General features: G+C 42.3%; 1 protein-coding gene across 1 annotated transcript; it reads right to left on the bottom strand.

The window, feature by feature from the left end:
* Window positions 1–619: 619 nt before the first annotated feature.
* Window positions 620–22,201, bottom strand: LOC131225192 (NADH dehydrogenase [ubiquinone] iron-sulfur protein 5-B-like). Its single transcript, XM_058220664.1, has 2 exons — window positions 21,980–22,201; window positions 620–848 (listed from the first exon to the last, which is right to left on the bottom strand). Exons 1-2 carry the CDS (start codon window positions 22,127–22,129, stop codon window positions 741–743), a joined length of 258 nt encoding a protein of 85 aa, XP_058076647.1. The 5' UTR covers window positions 22,130–22,201; the 3' UTR covers window positions 620–740.
* Window positions 22,202–22,239: the final 38 nt, after the last annotated feature.

The raw sequence follows: 22,239 nt of genomic DNA, 5'->3' as shown, positions 1-22,239 counted from the left end.
CTTGTGGAGGTTTGCAGATTGGATCAATGAGGTTCACGAGGTTTATACTACCGATAGGTGGCGACTAGCGGGAGGGGGTTTTCAATCTTTGGGTTCTGGGAATGGCTTCCCCTTAATGCAATTGTATATTTTTTCTCCTTCTCTACACGAAATTTTGTCACCATGGTAATCCATCACTGCCATCACCTTATCCAAGCTCATTGGTTTATGAATCCTGTTTCACCAATCACTTTTATCCAAGGCCCTATCCTGGGTGAGTGAAAAGGCTTCCACATCCCTTTCACCACCACAATCCAAGTCATCTTCAGTTTGCCCCTTCAGCCCTGATTGAAGTTCCCCTCCTCATCAAGGAAGTTTCCAGTATTTGCGGCGCATGTCCCAGACATCTAAATCGTCTCTCCATCACCAATTAAAGAAGGAAAAATAAAATAAAATCAATGCAATAGAAAAATCAAAATGATGGAGAACATGACAGTTCATGCATTTTCAATCTGTGAGCAATAAAGGTCTCATCAATAACACAAATCAACGGTGTCTCCATGCAAGTCTATTGTTGTTTTGGCATTCACAGACCATAGAAAACCACATTTACTCTGAGACCAACAAATTTAGCCAAAAAAAAGAGAGAGAGCGAAAAGGAGAGCAGGAAACCATGGCTCTAGCATTCCTCATCAAAATGCATTTGGATTACAGTAACTTTTATTCCTCAGTTCAAAAGCCAAGTACTTACGAATGGGATGCTAGTGATGATGGCCTTCACCACCTCCACCAGCTCCCTCTTTGGCCTTCCGTGCTGCTGCTCTTATCTGGCGCTGCTCCTCTTTGTAAATTCTGTTTCTCCGCTGGAACTGAAACAATATTCCAAACCAGCCTGGTTAATCGCTACAGGAATTAAAATGGCCAAAAACAGATAATTTCCCACAAGCGTGTGTGTGTGTGTGTGTGTGATAATCTTCATTTACTTCATCACTTCCCAATGTTTATCAAAAAGCTAGTGACTGTCAGACATTTTCTGATTGACCCAACTCATGCACCTATGTGTGCATACAGGCATGCTGATATGTGAGCATAGTTCCTTTTCCATAGTTTAAAAACTCAAAAGATCAATATGACAATATCCATTCGAGTCGGGTTGACTTGATTCAACTCTTCTCGGTATTTAATAACTTAAATACAAACAAGATTTTACTAATAATAGGGAGTAAGAATAGTATGAGTATAAAAATAGGCAAGAAAAATCACCAATGCTGGCAGACATTGTTGCCTTTACCGCTTGGGGTCGTGAGTTTGCATCCCACCTACTGCCTAACATCTTTTTATTTAGAAACGCATCAACTCAGCAAGTGACTCGGTTTGAATCGTGCAGAGCCTGTCAAGTCAACCAAGTAAGCAAGCCAACTCGATGAGTCATGCCAAGTCTGAACTGAGTCAAGCTCGCTGCTCGCCATCAAGTTTTGTAGTCAAGTTGATGCCCATGCTTCAGCTATGGTTTCTTTTCCTGGTCCTATTCTGCAGGCCCCTCTTTCTGGCACTAGTAAAGGTCCCTGCATTAATGCAATCCTAGGCAATCATGTGGCATTTTCCCTTGACGACTGATGCGGATGTCGGCATCCCCGTGGTGGCACTGCTGTTTTCTTGTGAGGCTGGGGCCATCATTATTTTGCAACAGATGCAGACAGGAGAGTATGTCAAATCGGGACAACGTTGTTTAGTTTTGAAAACTACTCAGATGCTGAGATACCACCCTATTGTTGAGTCTTCTTCTTCTATGGAGGAGGAGTTTCTGTTGACTTCCCCTCTTCAGATGTTGGAGGGAGATTCAGTGCCCATTATTCGCAAACCAATTGGGAAAACTCCAATCTGCTAGTTGGGGTATTTGGAGCAAAGGTTATTGTGAGGCATGGGTGTGTGTAGGCGTGTGTGAGGTGTGAGTGTGTGGGTGTGTGTGGGGCATGAGTGTGTTGGTTTTTTTTTTTTTTTTTCAAAAAGTTACTGTGAAGCGCAGCATCCAATGGATCAATGATGCAATGAGAAGTGGGGAAACTAGTTGTGAGGACTTTGTGGAAAGGAGAGATGACAAACCAGCTGTACTTTCTGTTAGGCAGTTAAGAAACCCTGAGAGACAAAGGGAGACAAAAGGGGAGGGGAAGATTCTCTCTTGGATCTAAGGGGTTGGGCTGTCCGCAAAAATAAGCCCAAATCAAACAACTCTAGAAAGCTCAGAAGGTCAAGGTTCTTCCATTTCAGGAAAAAGAGACGCCAGCTTTGGATGACAGCATTATTGATTCATTCTAGGGTGGAACGGAGAATGGGCGTCTCTAGATGCACCAGAGTTGCAGGTGGTATCATGTGTCATTTGACATTCCGTGCTACAATGAGAGGAGGATTAGTAAGCAGGCTCCTATGGCCCGATTGATCTGGGTCAGCATGACACTTTCCGGATGGAATTGGACTGTGGGAGATGCAGGTGGAAGGAGCACATTCTCATTTGGAAAACTTTATGGGAGTCGTACCACTAAAAGTGCAGGGACTCCTTTGATTGGGTTGACAGGAAAGAGTTTATTGAGTTGCCTATGGAAGGTGTAAAGCTCATTTGGTCCAACAACCAAGAGCGCCTGCCTATGTCACAACTGATGCATTTTTTGTTTTTTGCTTACTAGGAGTTCCCGTTCATTGAGCAGTGTGGCCCACATAAGCAGGTGTCAGATGATTGCCCTGTCATCTTGTCAGAGAAGATTAATGGAATGTGCTGACTGACTATCAATCTTCTCTGAGCTTGCCTTGTCTTCTCCTTGCCTGACACTTGCTTTTTAGTATTATAGATGAGTGTTGCATTGGTCTCATTTGCTGGGCTCCTTACAATTCAATTCAATTCAATTCAATGGGACATCAAGAGCATCGCCTTGCCTTTGATGACTGCATAGAGATTATCGCTCATGGCCTATTTTGTCTTCATCATCATGGCCTTACAAAAATGAGGCTTAAAGTGCAGAATGCTTCCATTGAAAAAGCCATTCAAGACCCTTATGTTCAAGCTAGAAAAAGCAAATAACCTATGAAAGGCATTTTGTTCCATTGTTGTCTATGGCGTGGCCCACCTGACTTATGGATCAGGCTGATCTTTGGTACCACTGCCCAACATTAAGGGGCACACCTGATAGACAGAGTGGATCTTACACACAAAAACAGTGGGTGCCACGTGGTGCTCAACAAAAGTTACCATGTCACCTCTTACAAAAATCTTCTTGAAAGAGGGAGCTATTTGATAGCCTGGCAAATGTATGAATAGCAGGCTCTTGAAAATAGTATATTTGGCATATATTAACAAAAATTAAACCAACTAAATTGTGAGACCCACTGTCACTAAGCTACAGTCCAACCAAGGTTGACTGCGGGTTTGTAAAGTTTCATTCAGTTAAAACCAATCCAATTAGTGCACACCACAAAAATTTCATCCTCAAGCTTAAAAGCACTGCCCAACCATCTATTGCATTTTTTTACCAGCCCTCATAATATGCAACATCAACTAGTTTATTGGCTGGTGTAGTTTTTCTTCTAGTGCTTTTGGGGATTTCCCCTCCCCTTCCGCTTTTTTCAGGCTGTGGGGGGCCTTGGCCCATCTTTGAAGATTGTATTTGAGCTTTGGCCCTCTAGGTTGGTAAAAAAGCTAACTTACCTTCCAAAAGAATTTTTTCAAAAAAAGGAAAAAGAAAAAAGAAAAGAAGTCCTGTCAACAGTTGACAAGAATTTGCCATCTCATCTAAAATCGGAATATTCATAGAAGGTAAAGAAGAGATCGAGGATGCAGAATTGGTCAATCACCTTTTCCTTCACTATCAGTCTGTGCAAGCCTTATGGGGGAGAGTTTTGTCCCTTATCTGATGAGGACATCGCCCGACCGCACCACCCCCGCCGCCCCCCCCCACCCACATACGTACGAAGGAGGGCCCCACCGTCGATCTGGTTCGATGACGACGTCCAGGGAGGGCCTCCTACTTAGAAGACGAAGTTTTGATTCAAAAGAGTGGGCCCGATAGTCAAGAAAAGCCCATCATGGGATCTCATGATCATGGCCTACTAGTCAGATTGATTTCATATTTTAGGTTTTGCTTATTTATGTTATTTAGAACATCATGAACGCTTTAGATTTCTTTGATTGGTTTTTATTTTAGTTTACTTCATCGCTAAGTAATAGGTTGCGCACATAGTGCGAGTTTTGGGGTATAGGGTTTTCCCTATAAATAGGCACCCCTTGTAGTTCTTTTGATTCATTAAAGTTGAATAAAATTCCTGCGTGGTTTTTCTGCTCTCTGAGTTTCTGAGTTGTGGAAAAATTAAAGTGGGTGCGAAGCCCTCCCTTTTCGAAGGGCTAACTACCGTGGTGCGAAGCCACACCTATCCCGATTCGCCCCTACCTTTTTTCATCCATATCTCTCTTCCTACAAGCATTCCATCTACAAATCCATCAATAGTTGTAGCCGTTTCTCTCTACAACATTTTTCCGAAATCTGGCCCTGCAGGAGGGCTGAAACTTCAGCGAAGCACCACGCACAAACCGTGAATTAGATCGAGCTGAGATTTCGGGGTTTTGGAGTCCATCCCTGGCCGACCAGGGCCAAGGTGGCCTTTTTCTGAATAGTGGGCCCCACACACGTGCGGTCGTGATCACACGCACGTGCGTCTGGGCCATTGTTGCTGTCCGCGCATGGGAACTGCCTTCCGGTTCAGGTTTTCTTCTTATTTTACCCTCTCATACCAGTTTTTCATAAACCCTAACCCTAGATTGCATTATCCTTAATTTATTTGCCCATTTTCTCACCTTAAGGTTCCTTCAATTGAAACTGGTGAATCCTTTGGATTAGGGACTGGTTACTGTGCATGTGTGGATGATTTCGATTTCCCTTTGAGCATCGTTTGGTCCATAATTTTACTAATCGAAGTCCTAGCCTGTGTAGGCCTGGACCCGCACTGATTCCCCTAACCTGAATGTTTGAACTTTTGTATGGGACGTGAAATTTTTATGTTATTGTTTCTGAATTAGTATGATCTACGCTTGAAATCTTGCATATCATACTTAAATTTCATGTCCTGCATCAAATTTGGTATCAAAGCCTAGGGTTCTTATAGGGGAATACATCACATATTTAGGGTTTAGTTTGTTTGAGTCCTTCATGCATCCAGTTCATCACATATAGCTGCGAGAAGACCGTAGCCCCTGATATATGTTGCTGAATTTTAGTAACAGTGTGTAGTCTCCTTCATATAGGGTCTCATAGGGTCATTTAGTTCTTTTAGACACAAATAGTCGCCGTAGAAGGTCTTTAGGTTTAGCGAGTCAGTGTATGCCCACACGTACGGGTCGTCGTTTCGGTTTGCACCCCACACTAAACATGGAGCAACTGCAAGAAGCAGTGGCCAAGTTAACCCAACAGGTTGATTCCTTAAGTAAGCACTTGGAACAACACATAGATAAACGCCTTAACCAAATAGAGGCCTCCTTCGGGGCAAACCCCACCACTGGGGAAGATGCCCAATCTCAAGCAGTTGGTCGGGAGGTTAGGCCAAGGAATGGCGACGGCCAAGGAGTTGGTCATAGGCGCGCACCTGTGCACCCACCCCGAGAGGGACATCATAATCAATATGACCCAGATGCGCAACTCCTCAAGGGAGTCAAAGTGGATGCCTCTATATTTGATGGTCACTTGGACCCTAAAGCCTTTTTAGATTAGTTGGCGGATATGGACCACTATTTTGAGTGGTATGACATGTCGGATGCTCGACGAGTCCGATTCGCCAAGATGAAGCTTGTGGGCCAAGCAAAGAGATTTTGGACGACGGTTGAGCGAAAGAACGAAAGAGCAAGAGAACTCTCAATAGTCCATTGGGAAGAAATGAAAGAAACACTTAAAGAGAAGTACCTCTTTTTCTCTTATCGCCTACGGTTGATTGAGGAATGACAATCTCTTCGACAGGGTTCCATGTGCGTGGCAGACTATATCGAGAAGTTCGAAGAGTACTCAACCCGTTGTAAGGTTAATGAGGACCCAGTACTTACCCTTGCTCATTTTAAAACGGGCCTCCGTCCTAACATCAGGAGAGAATTGGTCGCCAAAGACATAGACACAATTGAACAGTTGTACCAAGTAGTGTTAGACGTCGAGCAATACCTTAAAGCATCTGTGGGAAAGCGGTTTGACTTTCGTGAGTCAGGTGCTAAGGCCAACCCCTCTGAGATTAGACCTAACACGAAATTCCAAAACAAACCTTTCAATAATGCTCAGTCCAGGCCAAGGATGATAAGGGTAAAGAGATTGTCGGGACTAGTTCACGTGGAAGTGGGGCCACTAGGTGTTTTAGGTGTTAGGGGTTTGGTCATTTTGCTCACAAGTGCAGCACAAGAGAGAGCACCAAAGTATTCTTCATTGATGGGCAAGTAGAAGTAGTGGCCCCAAAGAGTGATGGTGAAGAAGAAGAATATGAGCCCGTAGAGACCCCTAGTGATGAGGAAAAGGGAGCGCAAGAGTCTGTGACCCTCGCAATTATGCGTTGCGCTTTAACTCAAGCCAAGAGCACTGATGACTGGCACCGCAACACGATATTCTAATCCTAATTCAGTTTGGATCATATAAAGATACAATTTGATGTGTTGATGTGGGCCATATCATTCTAGGTAGGCCGTGGCTTTATGACAGGGATGTTGCCATATTTGGTCGTTCAAATGTGTGTACGTTTTGGTTTGAGGGCAAGAAGGTCAAGCTAAATCCTTTGCCACTCAAGAATACGACTGGAAAGGAGTCCACCACACAGAGTGGTGTGAGCGGTTCAAAAGAAGTGAAGGAGTCGAAGTCCAAGTCCAAACCGCTCCATATTTTGAATGTCAAAGACTTTGAGCAAGAAACGGAGGCAAACGCGATGGTATACGCCCTTGTGGCTAGAGAGAGTGTATCAGAGACTAACTTAGAGTTAGCCACTGAGGCCATTCAAGTAGTACATGAGTTTCATGATGTCTTTCCTGATGATCTACCGAATGAGCTTCCCCTTATGAGGGATATACAGCATGCCATTGATTTAATCCCTGGGGCAACTTTACCAAACCTCCCGCATTACAAAATGAACTCAAAGGAGCACACTGAGTTGAAGAAGCAGATTGATGAACTCCTAGAGAAGGGTTTCATTCGAGAGAGCATGAGTTCGTGTGTTGTGCCTGCCCTTCTTACACCTAAGAAGGATGGCACATGAAGGATGTGTGTAGATAGTAGAGTCGTCAACAAAATCACAGTCAAGTACCGGTTTTCCATACCGCGTCTTGATGACATGTTGGATATGATGGCCAATGCTACTATCTTCTAAAAAATTGACATCAAGAGTGGTTATCACAAAATCCGTATACGCCCTGGTGATGAGTGAAAGACAGCCTTCGAGACAAACGATGAGCTATACGAATGGCTAGTTATGCCCTTTGGGTTAACTAATGCCCCAAGCACTGTCATGCGTGTGATGACCCAAGTGTTGAGGCCCTTCATGGGGAAGTTCCTGGTCGTATATTTTGATGATATCTTGATTTATAGCATGACCAAGGAGCAACACCTCAACCACTTTAGGCAGGTTTGTGGGATCCTTGGAGCCGAAAAGTTATACACCAACCTAAAGAAGTGTGCGTTTTTGTCTAATAGTGTGATCTTCTTAGGTTTTATTGTGTCAACTGAAGGCGTATCGGCGGATCCCGAGAAGGTCAAAGCCATCGTCAATTGGCCTAAACCCCGCAATATTCATGAGGTGCACCGACTTAGCCACCTTCTATAAGCGGTTCATTCGAGGCTTCAGTTCCATTATGGCTCCCATCACGGATTGCATAAAAAAGGAGAGTTCCAATGGACAAATGCAGCTTCAAAGGCCTTCAAGGAGAAAAAAGTCAAGACGACCGAAGCTCCAGTCATGCGACTTCCAGATTTTTTAAAAGCTTTTGAAGTCGCATGTGACGCGTCAGGTGTCAACATAAGAGTACTTAGTCAAGAAGGGCACCCTGTCGCATTTTTTATTGAGAAATTGAATGAGGCGAAACAAAGATATTCCATCAATGACAAGAAGTTCCATGCGGTAGTGCAATCACTACGCCATTGGTGTCATTACCTATTACCGCAAGAATTCGTCTTGTTCTCAGATCACGAGGCCTTGAGATACGTGAACTCTTAGAAGAAATTAAGCCCCAGGCATGCCAAGTGGGTTCAATTCCTTCAAGAGTACACTTTTGTACTTAAACACAAGGCCAGTGTAGAGAATAAGTCTGCCGACGCATTGAGTCGTCGAGTCGCACTACTCAACTCCATGAGCGTTGAAGTCACGGGCCTTGGGCGCATCAAAGAAGAGTATTCTGAGTGTCCAGATTTCGGAGTTGTGTACGCTGCGTTGTTAAAGTCCGTCAGGAGCTAACATTGAATATTTGACTTTAGACAGAAATTTGTTTAGGAGTGACCGCTTGTGCATACCACGCACCTCCCTCCGGGATTTTCTTGTCTAAGAGTTACAATCAGGAGGGGTCGCGGGTCATTTCGGTCGAGATAAGACCATTGCCCTAGTGGAGGATAGATTTCGTTGGCCAAGCCTCAAGCGAGACGTGGCCAAAATTATAGGGCAATGTCGTACTTGTCAACTGGCAAAGCAAAGGAAACAAAATACAGGATTATACACACCTTCGTCAGTCTCATTCATCCCTTGGTAGGACATCAGTATGAACTTCGTGCTTGGACTTCCCAAAACTATTCGGAAGCACGATTCCATATTTGTTGTCGTGGACCGTTTCTCTAAAATGGCCCACTTCATTCCTTGTTCTAAGACCTCCGATGCATCTCATATTACCAAGTTGTTCTTTAGTGAAGTTGTCAAACTGCATGGATTACCAAAAACCATAGTGTCTGACCGTGACGTGCGATTTATGAGTTACTTTTGGAAGACACTATGGCACATGATGAATATTAGGCTCCAATTTTCTTCTGCCTACTACCCTCAGACCGATGGCCAGACTGAGGTGGTTAATAGGAGCCTAAGGAGTTTACTTCGATGTTTAGTGGGGGAGCATACCAGGACATGGGACACCGTACTACCCATAGCCGAGTTTGCATTCAATAGTTCAGTTAATAGGTCCACGGGTCTAAGTCCTTTTGAAGTCGTTACTGGTTATAAGCCTAGGAAGCCTATTGATCTAGTCCCTATGTCATTGTCCCATAGGCCGTCAGAGTCTGCAGAATCTTTTGCGCATCACATCCATTCATTGCATCAAGAAATCAGGCGAAAGATCACAACTAGTAATGAACATTACAAATTTTCTGCAGACCAGCATAAACATTTCAAAGAATTCAATATTGGGGACTCTGTGATGGTCCGCATCAGGCCCGAGCAGTATCCTCCGGGGGTCGTTCGTAAGTTACACGCGCGTAGCGCTGGACTCTTCAAAATTATAAAACGAAACGTCTCAATGCGTATGAGGTAGATCTTCCACCTTCCATGGGAATTAGTTCAACATTCAATGTGGAGGATCTAGTTGCTTTTCAGGGACCCACTGATACTTTGTCCGGCCCTTCGCCCACCCATCCTGATTCCCCAGATTTACCCCTTGATCCATGGCCTCTTCCTGACCTTTCTTCCCAGCCTCTACCTCCCATACCTAGCCTTCACACACCCAGAGAAGAAATAGAGGATATCCTGGACCATGAGATAGTTTCAACATCGGATGGCGGGTTTCAGAAGTACCTTGTTAAATGGAAGTCAAGCCCAACTTCAGACAGCACATGGCTCACTGAGGAGGGGCTTTAGAGACTTGATCCTGACATCCTGGAGCGGTTCAGGAATTTTATTTCGCCAGTGGCGAAATCTTCACAGCCGGGGAGAGTTTATGAGGACATCGTGCGCACACGCGCACACACACCACCCCCCTTACGCACGTACATACGAAGGAGGGCCCCACCGTCGATCTGGTTCGATGACGACGTTCAGGAAGGGCCTCCTAGTTAAAAGACGAAGTTTTGATTCAAAAGAGTGGGTCCGATAGTCAAGAAAAGCCCATCATAGGATCTCATTATCGTAGCCCACTAGTCGGATTGATTTCATATTTTAGGTTTTGCTTATTTATGTTATTTAGAACATCATGAACGCTTTAGATTTTTTAATTAGTTTTTATTTTAGTTTACTTCATCGCCAAATAATAGATTGCGCACATGACATGAGTTTTTGGGTATAGGGTTTTCCCTATAAATAGGCACCCCTTGTAGTTCTTTTGATTCATTGAAGTTGAATAAAATTCATGCGTGGTTTTTTCTGCTCTCTGAGTTTCTGAGTTGTGGAAAAATTAAAGTGGGTGCGAAGCCCTCCCTTTTCGAATGGCTAACTACCGTGGTGCGAAGCCACACCTATCCCGATTCGCCCCCACCTTCTTCCATCTATATTTCTCTCCTCCTACAAGCATTCCATCTGCAAATCCATCAATAGTTGCAGCCGTTTTTCTCTCTACAGCAGATTTCCAGAATCTAGCCCTGCAGGAGGGCTGAAACTTCGGCGGAGCACCACGCACAAACCGTGCATCGGATTGAGCTGATATTTGGGGGTTTTGAAGTCCATCCCTGGCGGACTAGGGCCAAGATGGCCTTTTTCTGAATAGTGAGCCCCACACATGTGCGACTGTGATCACACGCACGTGCATCTGGGCCATTGTTGCTGTCCGCACATGGGAACTGCCTTCCGGTTTAGGTTTTCTTCTTATTTTACCCTCTCATACCAGTTTTTCATAAACCCTAACCTTAGATTGCATTATCCTTAATTTATTTGCCCATTTTCTCACCCTAAGGTTCCTTCAATTGAAATTGGTGAATCCCTTGGATTAGGGACTGGTTACTATGCATGTGTGGATGATTTCTATTTCCCTTTGAGCATCATTTGGTCTATAATTTTACGGATCCAATCTTAGCCATTGTAGGCCTAGACCCGCACTGATTCCCCTAGCTTGAATATTTGAACTTTTATGTAGGATGTGGAATTTTTATGTTATTGTTTCTGCATTAGTATGATCTAAGCCTGAAATCTTGCATATCATATTTCAATTTCATGTCCAGCATCATTATCAAGGTGGTTTGGGTAATGTTGATGACTATATGGGAGGTTTGGGATGAAGGCGTGAAAGGACAAAAGAGTAGACTAGAGCGTGGAGGCATTTTCTGCTTGCATCTCTATGGGTGTTATGAGGTGAATGTAATAGCAGAATATTCAGTAACAGTTCCTGCCCTATGGATGTAATTTTCCATAAAGTGAAGCATCTTGTTCTAGATTGGACCTCCTCTGTTTTAAGACGTGGTTTGGGGAATCATCTGTGGGGTGTTTTGAGCTCTTTTTGTAGCCGGATGACTTCTTGTGGTCCTGTTCTCTTTTTCGAATAAAAGTTGTCTTAATCCTAAAAAGTAAAGAAGAGACCATGTGGCAGCAATGCTCATGGGCAGTTTGGCTTAATGAGGGACAGAAGTACAAAGTTCTTTTACGGGTTTGTGAATTCTAGGTGCAGGCATAAATGTATCCAAATTCCCAAGTCCTTTTTTTATGAGAAATGAATCGAAGATAAGCGAGCATCATGTGACTCCATTGTTAATTTCTATTATGATCACCTTCACGAGGGCCAGGTCAATCCTTTTGTCGACAATCTAGAGTTTGATCAATTATCTGATATGGAGTTGAGGGCTAGGAAAAGCCATTCAAGGAGGAAAATGTTGAAAAGCTACGATTTTGGCTCTGCGAGGAGGTGAAAAGCCCTTGGTCCAGATGGGTTTTCCAAGGCCTACTTTCAAATAGATCACCTAGCTAATTTCCATTATGATCACCTTCAGGATGGCTGGATCAATCTTGACATTCTAGAGTTTGATCAATTATCTGCTATAGAGTTGAGAGCTCGGAAAAGCTATTTGGGGAGGAAGAAGTTGAAAAGCTAATGATTTCATCTCTGGGAGGATGTGAAAAACCCTTTGTCCAGATGGGTTTCCCATTGCCTTCTTTCAAATATTTTGCGAGGAGGTGAAAAGAGGATTGATAGACTTCCATCTCTGAATTCCACAAGAGGCCGTCTTTCAAAAGAGGTGGAAGCATCTTTCACTGCCCTGATCCCTAAAGGGCAAGTGTTTGAAGAAACTTTAGACCTGTTAGCCTGATTGGGGGCCTTATATATATTTGCTAAAATTCTCGCTTTCAGATTTCGTAAGGCGTTGGGGATCATCATCTCTAAATTTGAAGGAGATTTCATCTTCCCCAAGTAGATTCTAGACAGCGCTTTAATTAGTCATGATGTATTGATCTGAGGTACATGTGAAAGGGAAGTCAAGTGTTATCTGTAAGCTTCATGTTAAGTTGTCAACAGGCCAGGCCTGCAGTTCTCCTAGACCCAGATTTTGAATTGTTCAGGCCAGGCAAGACCTATTTAAAATTTCACATTTGCAAGGCCCAAGCCCGGCCCATTGACAGCTCTACTCTATATGGAGAGGACTTACGATCACATTGACTGGAAGTTTCTTGATCATATGCTGGAGAAATTGAGTTGTGGAGTCATGCGGAGAAACTAGGTTCAAGAGTGTTAGTTCGGTTCGATCACTGTGTTAGTCAATAGCAAACCCAAGTGATTCTTCAAGGGCTTAAGAGGGATACGTCAAGGTGACCCACTTTCTTGGTCTCTTTATCATTGTAGCTAATGCTCTGAGCAAAATGTTGGATAGAATTAGATCAGTGGGCTTGGTAAGCAGCTTTTAGGTGGAAATTGCTAAATTTCAGGGTTCTCATCTCCAGTTTGCCAATTATTCTCTTCTTTTTCTGTGATATTGAGGTATCGCAAGTTGACAGCTTAAGTTATCCGGTGCTTTGAAGTTGTTTCAGGTCAGAAGGTCAATATTCACAAAACTGAGATTCTGCGAGTCGGATTGGATTCCAAGGAAGTTGCTACTCTAGCTTGGTTTTTTATGTTGGTCTTGTAGCCTTTCTTATTTTCATTTGGGTCTCCCTCGGTGCATGGAAAGCCTACTAAACACCTGTGGGACAAGGTGGTTGGGAGGATGAAAAGAATCCTTCTAGCAAGAAGAATGCACATGTCTCTTGGTGGAAGAATTGCTTTGATCAACGCGGCAATGTCTAATATGCCAGCACATTTCATGTCCTTTTTTCAATGCCCCACTACTGTAGTTTGAAAAGATCCAAAGGGGACTCTTGTGGAGGGGCTAGGAATATAAACATAAATTCCACCTCATGAAATGGAGGTATGCAAACCCATTGGCGAAGGTAGAGCAGGAATTGGAGATTTGAAAACTATGAATGTTGCACTCTTGGGAAAGTGGCTATGGATGTATAAGGCGGCAGAGGACAGCTCATGGAAGAGGGTTCTCTCTAGTAAATATGGAGCGAGGAAGGGCGGTTCACTACAAGGCCTCAGGTGCTTGGCGGCGATCTTTAGAATTGAAGAACTATTCAAGAAAGGGCTAGTGTTTAGTGTGGGAATGGTACTTGCAGATGCATCTGGGAGGATGTTTGCTGCTTGAACCAATCCCTTTGCTTGGCCTACCTTAGGCTTGCTCGCATTGCCTCAGTGAAAGAGGCATTTATATCCAATGATTCTCCAATCACGTGGTGCTGGCTCCCATTGCTGGAAGAATTTATACGGGATGAAAGATTCGGTGGGTCTACTGGATCTCCCAAAGGGTTCCATTGCCAGCTGATAAGGATAGTCAGGTGAGGAAATTGGAAAGTTCAGGAAGACTTTATCAAATCTTCTTCACAGCTCCATGAAATACTCTTCATCGGGGGTCTTGTAAGCCAACGAACCATATTTAGTATTACTGGTTGCCACCCAGGACTATCGCATTTGCTTGGTCAAAGGGCAAGAACAAAGCGCTTACTGTGGATATTCTGCGGATGAGACATCAAGTATATCCAATGAATCTCCAATCATGTGGTACAGGACCCCCTTGCTGGAAGAATTTATACGGGATGAAAGATTCGGTGGGTCTACAGGATCTCCCAAAGGGTTCCATTGCCGGCTGATAAGGATAGTCGGGTGTGGAAATTGGAAAGTTCAGGAAGATTTTATCAAATCTTCTTCATAGCTCCACGAAATCCTCTTCATCGGGGGTCTTGTAATCCAACGAACCTCATTTGGTCTTACGGATTGCCACCCAGGACTATCGCATTTGCTTGGTCAAAGGGCAAGAACAAAGTGCTTACAGTGGATATTCTGTGGATAAGACCTCAAGTATATTGCCAAGGCATGTATGATGTGCCTTAGGAATGAAGAGGTAGTGGACCACTTATTTTAGCATTGTGGTTTTGCTGGAGCCATATTGCATAGTTTCTTTGACTTGTTTCAATGTTTCCAGGGGATGCATTATTTGACTGATTCCTTTTTATGAACTGGAATGTGAGCAACAAAGGGTCTAAAGGAAGACTTCTATGGAGAACTCTCTCTTCTTGTGGGTTAATCAAACGAAAAGGAAAAAGTTGCATTGGGAAACAGAACTGAGAAAAAGGGAGCGAGAAGGGGTAGTTTCTTGGCTAGAGAGGGAGCTGGGTGTATTGGTGGGGCTTGGAAGACGTCCTCTTTTTTTTTTAAAGAGAATGATTAAGAGGGACAATTAATCATTCTCTGAAAAGAAGAAGAAGAAGAAGAAAGTAGGAAAGGAAAGGTAGATTGTTGTGAAGACATTAGTTCTCCTCCAACCTTCCTTTTCTTTCAACAAATTTGGAGATAACAGAACCTACTGCACATAAATGTTTGGAGGTTCATCCCTTGTACAGCCTCATCCATAATTGTTTATCCACCACTAACTCCATCAAACTCTTCAAGTGCATCATTGTTATTAGTCTCTGCCTGTTGATGCTTCTCCAACTCTTGAACTCCTTTCCAATACATCCACCGGTCTTCTGAAGTTGCATCCACTACAAAAGCATTTGATCATGTAATCTGGTTGCCAAGGGTTTTGCTTTTTTCTTATTCAGCATCTCTTTCCAATCGAAAAATTGATGCCAGCAATAAGTCAAGGAAGTTTTGCAAAGCAGATCTCTGCGCTCAATCACCTCAACTTTTACATATAGGTGCAAAATACAATCTTCCCATCAATCACCTTTTGTGCCACAGGGATGTTAAAATGGGAAACTCTCAGAAACACTGCTGTTAGATTCCATGATGTGGTCACCTTTTTTGCACCATGGAAGCTTCCCTTGATGTCTAGCGATGATATCAACTTACCAACCTATTCAAGATCTATTGAATAGCCCCTTCCAGTCAATCCCGCCTTGTATATGTTGTTGTTCAATCCGGATGTGTGGCCACACATGTTACGAAGAGCCCAAATTTGGTCAAACATGTGTGATTAGGGATAGTGTCAAGCTTGTCAGATTCGTACTTGACTCGAATCGATTGAACGCTTGTGACCCCAAGTGCCAAACTCATCGGATTATGATCAAAAGTATGAAGGTTGATCTGATTGTTCAGCTACCAGAGGTTGTGCACGACGACCGAGCGCGAACCCCATGCCGCCACATGTCGCTCGTCAAACAACAGCCAGAACCAAAACGTCACAACATCTCTTCACATTCTTCGAATTTAAAGTGGCGTAAGGGCACTGTTTACACCTGTCCTGTCACAGTTCACGTTACCCAATAAGAAGCCGCCACGCGTCGGCACTCATATACAAATGACAGCGAAAATTGTACTCACATCAAAGAAAAGCCGCAAGCACTTAGTGATTAGCAACACGTAGCCCGCCAAAAGCAAGTTGGCTCAGAGTCGTACACACGTCTATGACAAAATATACGGATATCATTCGTAGGACACATAACCGACACGTGTAACTTTAGCATGCGCAAGAAGTTTCCAATGATTTGTCGAATGTGGATTCTTTGCAATCCAATTCACACATAGCATGGCCGTCCCAAATCAAAAATATATTCGCAGAAAGGAAAAAATTTCATGGGACAACCCATCGAAGTGAATCTCCGGAAGAATTCGTTTAAATTTAGCAGACGGTATTCTCTCAACATCTCCAAGGCCGATGAAATCTTCGACCTTCTCTTGGAGGTCAAGTTCATTAAATTACCTGAGTATCACAAGGTTTCATCGGCCGAACAGCTAAAGAAAGGGGAGTATTGTGAATGGCACGGCTCTGAAACTCATTCCACAAAATATTGTGTCATTTTCAGGAGCGTTATTCAAGAAAACATCGACAAGGGCCTTCTCAACCATCCATGTGCACGATGATGTATAAGGGCTTATACAAGGGCTTTGTGATGACAACTTTCTCAACCTTTTCCCCTTCCTCGATGGCGATTGGCGGCCTAATACCATTGATGTGGCCATAATATCTCAGCCATAGACGAAGATATCTCAGCCTGCATTGGAATCTCATCTTTCTCTTCCACATTGTCTACCATACAGCTTGGTTGGTCAGGCTTTGCTTGAAACACCTTAGGAAGGATGAAGACCATGTTGCAGCTAAGGGTGAGAGGTAATAAGGTTCCGAATTTGATTGTTACGCCTCTCCCTTTTTCTTATGATACAGGCATTATATGCCTTCCAACGTCTTCTAAAAGATCCTCAACACGAGGAGATCCTTAAAAGGACTTTTCAATCGTGTAGTATTCCTCAAAGGTGAAGTGGTTGTGCCCGAGGTCCTCATTCATAGGCATATCATTAGGGGGAGCACACGCTTCTCGATGCAATTGATCTTCATTATGAGACCCGAGTTGTTCAACAGTCAGTCATGGCCTTTTCCCAATCACATGTTCGACTATTGCGAATGCTTGCAGCTCTCTGCCTCTGGATCTTCCATTTTTGCGTCCTAGTTAGCCCTCGAGGGATCTGAGGAAATTTTTGATGGACTACATAGTGAATCTAAATTGAGGATTCTGAACTTGTTGCAAGGTAGCTGAACAGAAGTGGAATATCAAAACTAAAGAGAGACAATGTTGCACAGTAGAGAGATTGATTGTGTGGCGAGGCGCCAAAACTCTTCTTCGAATGCTGCTTTTATAAGCTTCTAAGATGCGGTGGTCATGTTGTAATTTCCATGTGAATCTTTGGTTGCGCATTTGATCATGTGTCCTAGAGCTCGGAACTCTTCTTTTAGTGTTGCTTTTATAGGCTTCTAAATGGCGGTGGTTGTGTTGTAACTTTTGTGTGAATTTTCGATTGCACATTCGGTAGTATCCTAGCAGGATTTTGATTCTTTGTTGTATGTTGCCATCATGATTCAATTTGCTTCTAATTTCGAATAATCTTTCCGTTAGTTGGTCTAATCCTTTTGGATGGTCTTTCCGTTATTTGCTCTAATCCTTAGCTGCCTCCGAAAAAATATCGATCATCCCAAAAAAAATTTCCTTTTCCGTGGATCTATTTCTGATTTCAGGCAATCATGTCATACGTAAATTGGATTGCGAGGAATCCACCTTCAACATGTCTTTGGAAACTTCTTGCGCACACTAAAGTTACACATGTCGTTCACGTATCCTACATATAATATCTGTCTTTTTTTTCGTAAACGTGTGTATGACTCTAAGCTAATTTACTTTTGGCAGGCTACGTGTCGCTAACCGCTAAGTGCTTGCAACTATTCTCTGGTGCAAGTACGATTTCTTATGTCATTCATATATGAGTACCGACACATGGCGGCTTCTCACTGGGCAACGTAAATTGTGACAGGGTAGGTGTAAACAGCATTCACTTCCTTTAAAAGGTTCTTCCCGCCATTAGCCATTGACCACAAAACTAGCCCACGGATGAGTTTGATATGATACGAATTTGACATAGATTGGTATGAATTTTTGTGGAGAGAGGAAGCAGAAAACACATAAAGAGATGGGATCACACAACACATTTTAAGACATTTCTAAAGTTTTCACCCTTTGCAGGAGTAACAATCTCCCTTCTAGAAACTAAACATTTTAATTGGATCATAAAAGCCCAACTTCCACTCACTATTTCAAGCCCCGCATCATGTGTGTGCTACCCAAAATCTCAACCTTTAGTATTGGCTAATCTCTACTAATGATTTAGCCCTTAAAACAAAAGTTACTACATCTTCATTATAGCATTTATAGCAATTACTATAGCCAACAGATTGGCACGTATTGTAGAACACGCCCTTTTAAAAAGGAAAAAACAAAAATAAACAAGGACCATATAACGACCAAGCAAGTGTCCATAGGACCTACAACTTGGGACTTTGGGATCAACATCTTCATCATGTGACTCAAGCAAGTGCCTAGGATTGCATTATTAGTGTACTTGTGATCCACTTAAATCTAAAGAGCCAAGACTTCGACAAAGTCCACTTGCTTCCCATGAGATGAGACTATTAAGATGAATTGTGCATATCTTAGAGACATCTAAAAATCAAGAAGACAATAGGTGCTTTCAGTGATTGCAATATCAAACAAGTGTCCATAGGACCCACGACTTGGGATTTTGGGATCAACATCTTCATCATGTGCCTCAAGCAAGTGTCCAGGATTGCATTATTAGTGTACTTGTGATCCACTTAAATCTAAAGGGCCAAGACTTTGACCAAATCCACTTGCTTCCCATGAGATGAGACTATTAAGATGAATTGTGCATATCTTAGCGACATCCAAAAACCAAGAGGACAGTAGATACCTTTAGTGATTGCAATATTGATAGTAGGTGATTGCAATATCAATAGTATCGGATACCATCAATATTGTACAATGCCGATACAAATCCGGTATCAATCGATATATCGTGATATATCACAATGTATCAACAACATATTGATACGTTGCGATATTCTAAAAATATTGCTGTTATAAGTTACGTATCGCATGTATCAACGATATAGCACTTGCATGTCCTCTTCCTAAAAATTTAGGAAATTTGCCAAAAATCCATACAAAACCGATTTTCTCTGAATTTTTTTGCTAGAATTGCACTGTTAAAGGGATATCGACCAATATTTTTCATTTGTTTAGAGAGAAGTGGATTTGGGTGCAGAAATCAAAACAAAAAACAAAATGTCATATGAGAAACCCAATCAGTGAATTTTTGTTAATTTAAGCTATTTTCTCTAAATTGCTTGGAATATGTGGAATGAACTATGAAGTTAGTAATCCATGATTTTGCATGTTTTACATGCTCAATCATTGACGTTGACCTCCAATTTGTGAATTTGGGGAATTTGCAGGAATTTGGGAAATTTTCAAATTTTCTCTTATTTCTCACCCATTTAACTTGCAATTAAATTAAGAAAAATCTAATAAGAATGCTTGGAGGTTGATTTATAAATTGACAGGACTTGTTGGAATTTTTGAAAAAAAAAAAATCATATTGACCGAATGCTATGTATGCCTTATATTTATGTATTTGTGAGTGTGTGTTAATCTTAAAATCAGCCACACTCATTTATTTATTTTCAAAAATAAATTTACTTTTTATCATAAAAAAATTTTAAATTAAATAAAAATGTTTTTTTAAATAAATGCGTTGTACATTGTAGGAGAAATTTAGCTTCTGAATATATTGGTTGTGTTTTCATACATGCCTTCCATGATTTAAATCATATGAATTGATTTTGAATATAGTTGCATCACTTATGTCAGACAACGCATAGTTTAGGGCCCTATACAAAGAAAACTTATCATGTATTCATGTGTACTTGTTTTTATGTGATCTTTTGAGTTATAAGTGTGTATTAATGTCTTTTTTAACATCTCTTGAAATTTCATTGAAAATTTTGACCAATTTCCCAATGTTTCCCAAAAACATCGATACATTACGGGATATGCAATGCCAAGTATGTTTCTATATCCAAACGGTGCGATACATGCGCCGATACCCACACTAAAAACATTGGATGCCCTATGACCACTAAGTTACTTGTGCATTAAGTGCATAAACACAACTTCAAATTCCAATACTTTCATGAACAAAGGTGAGAAAGCAATGGGTTTCACCTCCTCTCAAGTGGGCACCTCTCGACATTGTATTTTTGTAATGAACCCACGAAACAAACTACCAATAAAGTATAAATTCTATGCAATGCCCTTGGAAAGTAGCGGAGATGATAAGATTGGGGATCTTTACAGAGAAAAACCAGTGTCATTTAGGCATATCAGTAGAGAATCCAGTGAGATTGCAGATGCTTTCGCAAAGGCAGGTGCCTCAGGCCATGTCCTGAGGTTGACGGACTTCCGGCCTTCGTAAGTTTTCCTTGACTACTCCTCATTGAAATCATGGGTTCTACTTGTTGGCACAGCCTTGCTGCTGCCCCTGTTGTATTGTAGTTCTGTTTCTGTTTTCTTTAATAACAATCTGATTCTCAACCTTCAAACAAGTACACATCAAGTACGCTTTAAGTGTTACACATCAAGTTAAAGTTTAAGTATGCATTTACAATGGAATCAAACTACTTTGAGCATCCAAGTAAAATAGCTTCTATGGCTCCCTTAAGAAAGCAGCTGACACACAAGAAATGGTGTATCATGTTGAATCTCAACTTTGATGAGAGACTCAACAAGCCAGGAAGAAGAAGAAGAAGAAGATCATCTTCTCTTGGGTATAGAGACACACACAAATCTCTCTTCACTCCTGTTTTACCAGTCCTAAACCTCATCTAACCAATAACCTGATTGGACTAACCGCTTTATCTATCCAACAAGAATTTGGCCTACTCCACTTTCTCTATGAGACATAGAATGAAATGCACATACCTTAGCAACATTGAAAAAATCAAGTAGACGGTGAAGACTAATAATCACAAACTAGCATGTGTGTTAACTCTTAACTGCAGAAACATGTCTTCCAAATTCCAGTACTTCCTAGGGCTCATGAAAGAAGGCAAGAAAACAATGGATCTTCTCTAAAATAGGCACCTCTCGACCAGGCTGTATTTTTGTAATCAACCCACAAGACAAACTACCAACAATATAAAGCTTCTAGACAATATTAACCATGTAAAACATCGGGTATGGCTTAGTGTGGCATTTACACTTGAAGTGTCATGGCATTTTTTTTGTGTACGAGGGAAAGATAAAAAAGCTTCTATAGTTATCTAAAGAGATCCAACTCCTTAACGGGTGAAACTTAATAGGTTCCGTCCTTGCATAGTGTAATTTTGAGGGGATCACCTCCTACGTAAGACTACTTCGAGGGAGCTACCTCCTTTGCAACAAGAAGTTATACGTTTCTTGCTCGTCCTTCCTAAGGCATGACAGCATACATCAGTAGGTTCTCCTGGCATTTCAATGCACAGTCAGCTTGAATTCCCGTCACCCATCTAGTAATGTGGAAGAACCAAATTGAAATTCCTTGCCTTACTATTCATACAATGGCCTGGTCTTCAAATTGCAATTACCTTACTTTCAATTTGGACTTGGAAAGGAATGTAGCTGCAGTTTACGAGCTAATTCCCTTAATTAAACTGGACATTTGCAATCCGATTCACATGCATCGAGAATCAGACTTTGGGTGCGTTTGGATGCACTACCAAATCAAATTACAATCACTAGCCTAATAAAGTGGAAAACAACCAAATTGTAATCACCTTCACAAGCATCCTTATCGGGGGATTCGACTCTGAATCAAAATTACAGTGCTCTCGAGTCAGACTCAGGAGGAACCTAACTGCAATTTAATAGCTCTCCCTAGCTGTAAGCACTAGAAAACATAGCTAAAATTGAAGTCATTTCCTCTCGTTTGAATCGCCCATTTGCAATTCGATTCACTCGTGCATCCAAACTCGGCCATACTCTCCAGATGCGTAGCGGAACATGTGGTGATCCATTACGACTGAAAAATCTGTCTCGGTCACGATCTAGCGGATGCCTAAATAACCAGAACAGAAAAAGGAGTTGGATGAATGTAATCTGAGCGAGCAAGCAGTGCTAGGGTTTTCGAGACAGTTTGAAAGCAGGATCTGTGGAATTTAAAAAGGAAGGATAGAAGAAAGAGAGAAAAAACCTCTTTGGAGTGGTGGAGGCATTCGAGGTAATCTTCACGAAGGAGAGCACAGTCCTTGGGCTCTCTGCAGCGGGACATGCACTCGCTGAAATCCGTCCAGAAATCGTAGCACCTCCCTTTGTTGCCTGTGATTCCCCACCCTGACGCCATCTCTCTCTCTCTCTCTCTCTCTCTCTCTCTAGGTGGGGTTTTGGGGGTGGCGATTCCTAATCAGGGGTGCTGCAAACGGGTCGGGTCGGGTCGGCTCGAGTATCAGCCTA

The sequence above is a fragment of the Magnolia sinica genome, chromosome 14, assembly GCF_029962835.1.
Source record: "Magnolia sinica isolate HGM2019 chromosome 14, MsV1, whole genome shotgun sequence".
Lineage (NCBI taxonomy): Eukaryota > Viridiplantae > Streptophyta > Magnoliopsida > Magnoliales > Magnoliaceae > Magnolia > Magnolia sinica.
Note: the sequence above shows the minus strand (reverse complement) of the source record. Positions and strands in the feature narration are given on the sequence as shown.

What these genes read in the sequence shown, in the direction of transcription:
- LOC131225192 (XM_058220664.1), bottom strand. Translation starts at nt 22,129, where the DNA reads ATGGCGTCAGGGTGGGGAATCACAGGCAACAAAGGGAGGTGCTACGAT. An exon ending in GCCTCCACCACTCCAAAGAG is followed by an intron (nt 849 to 21,979) that starts GTTTTTTCTCTC and finishes ATATTGTTTCAG; the next exon opens with TTCCAGCGGAGAAACAGAAT.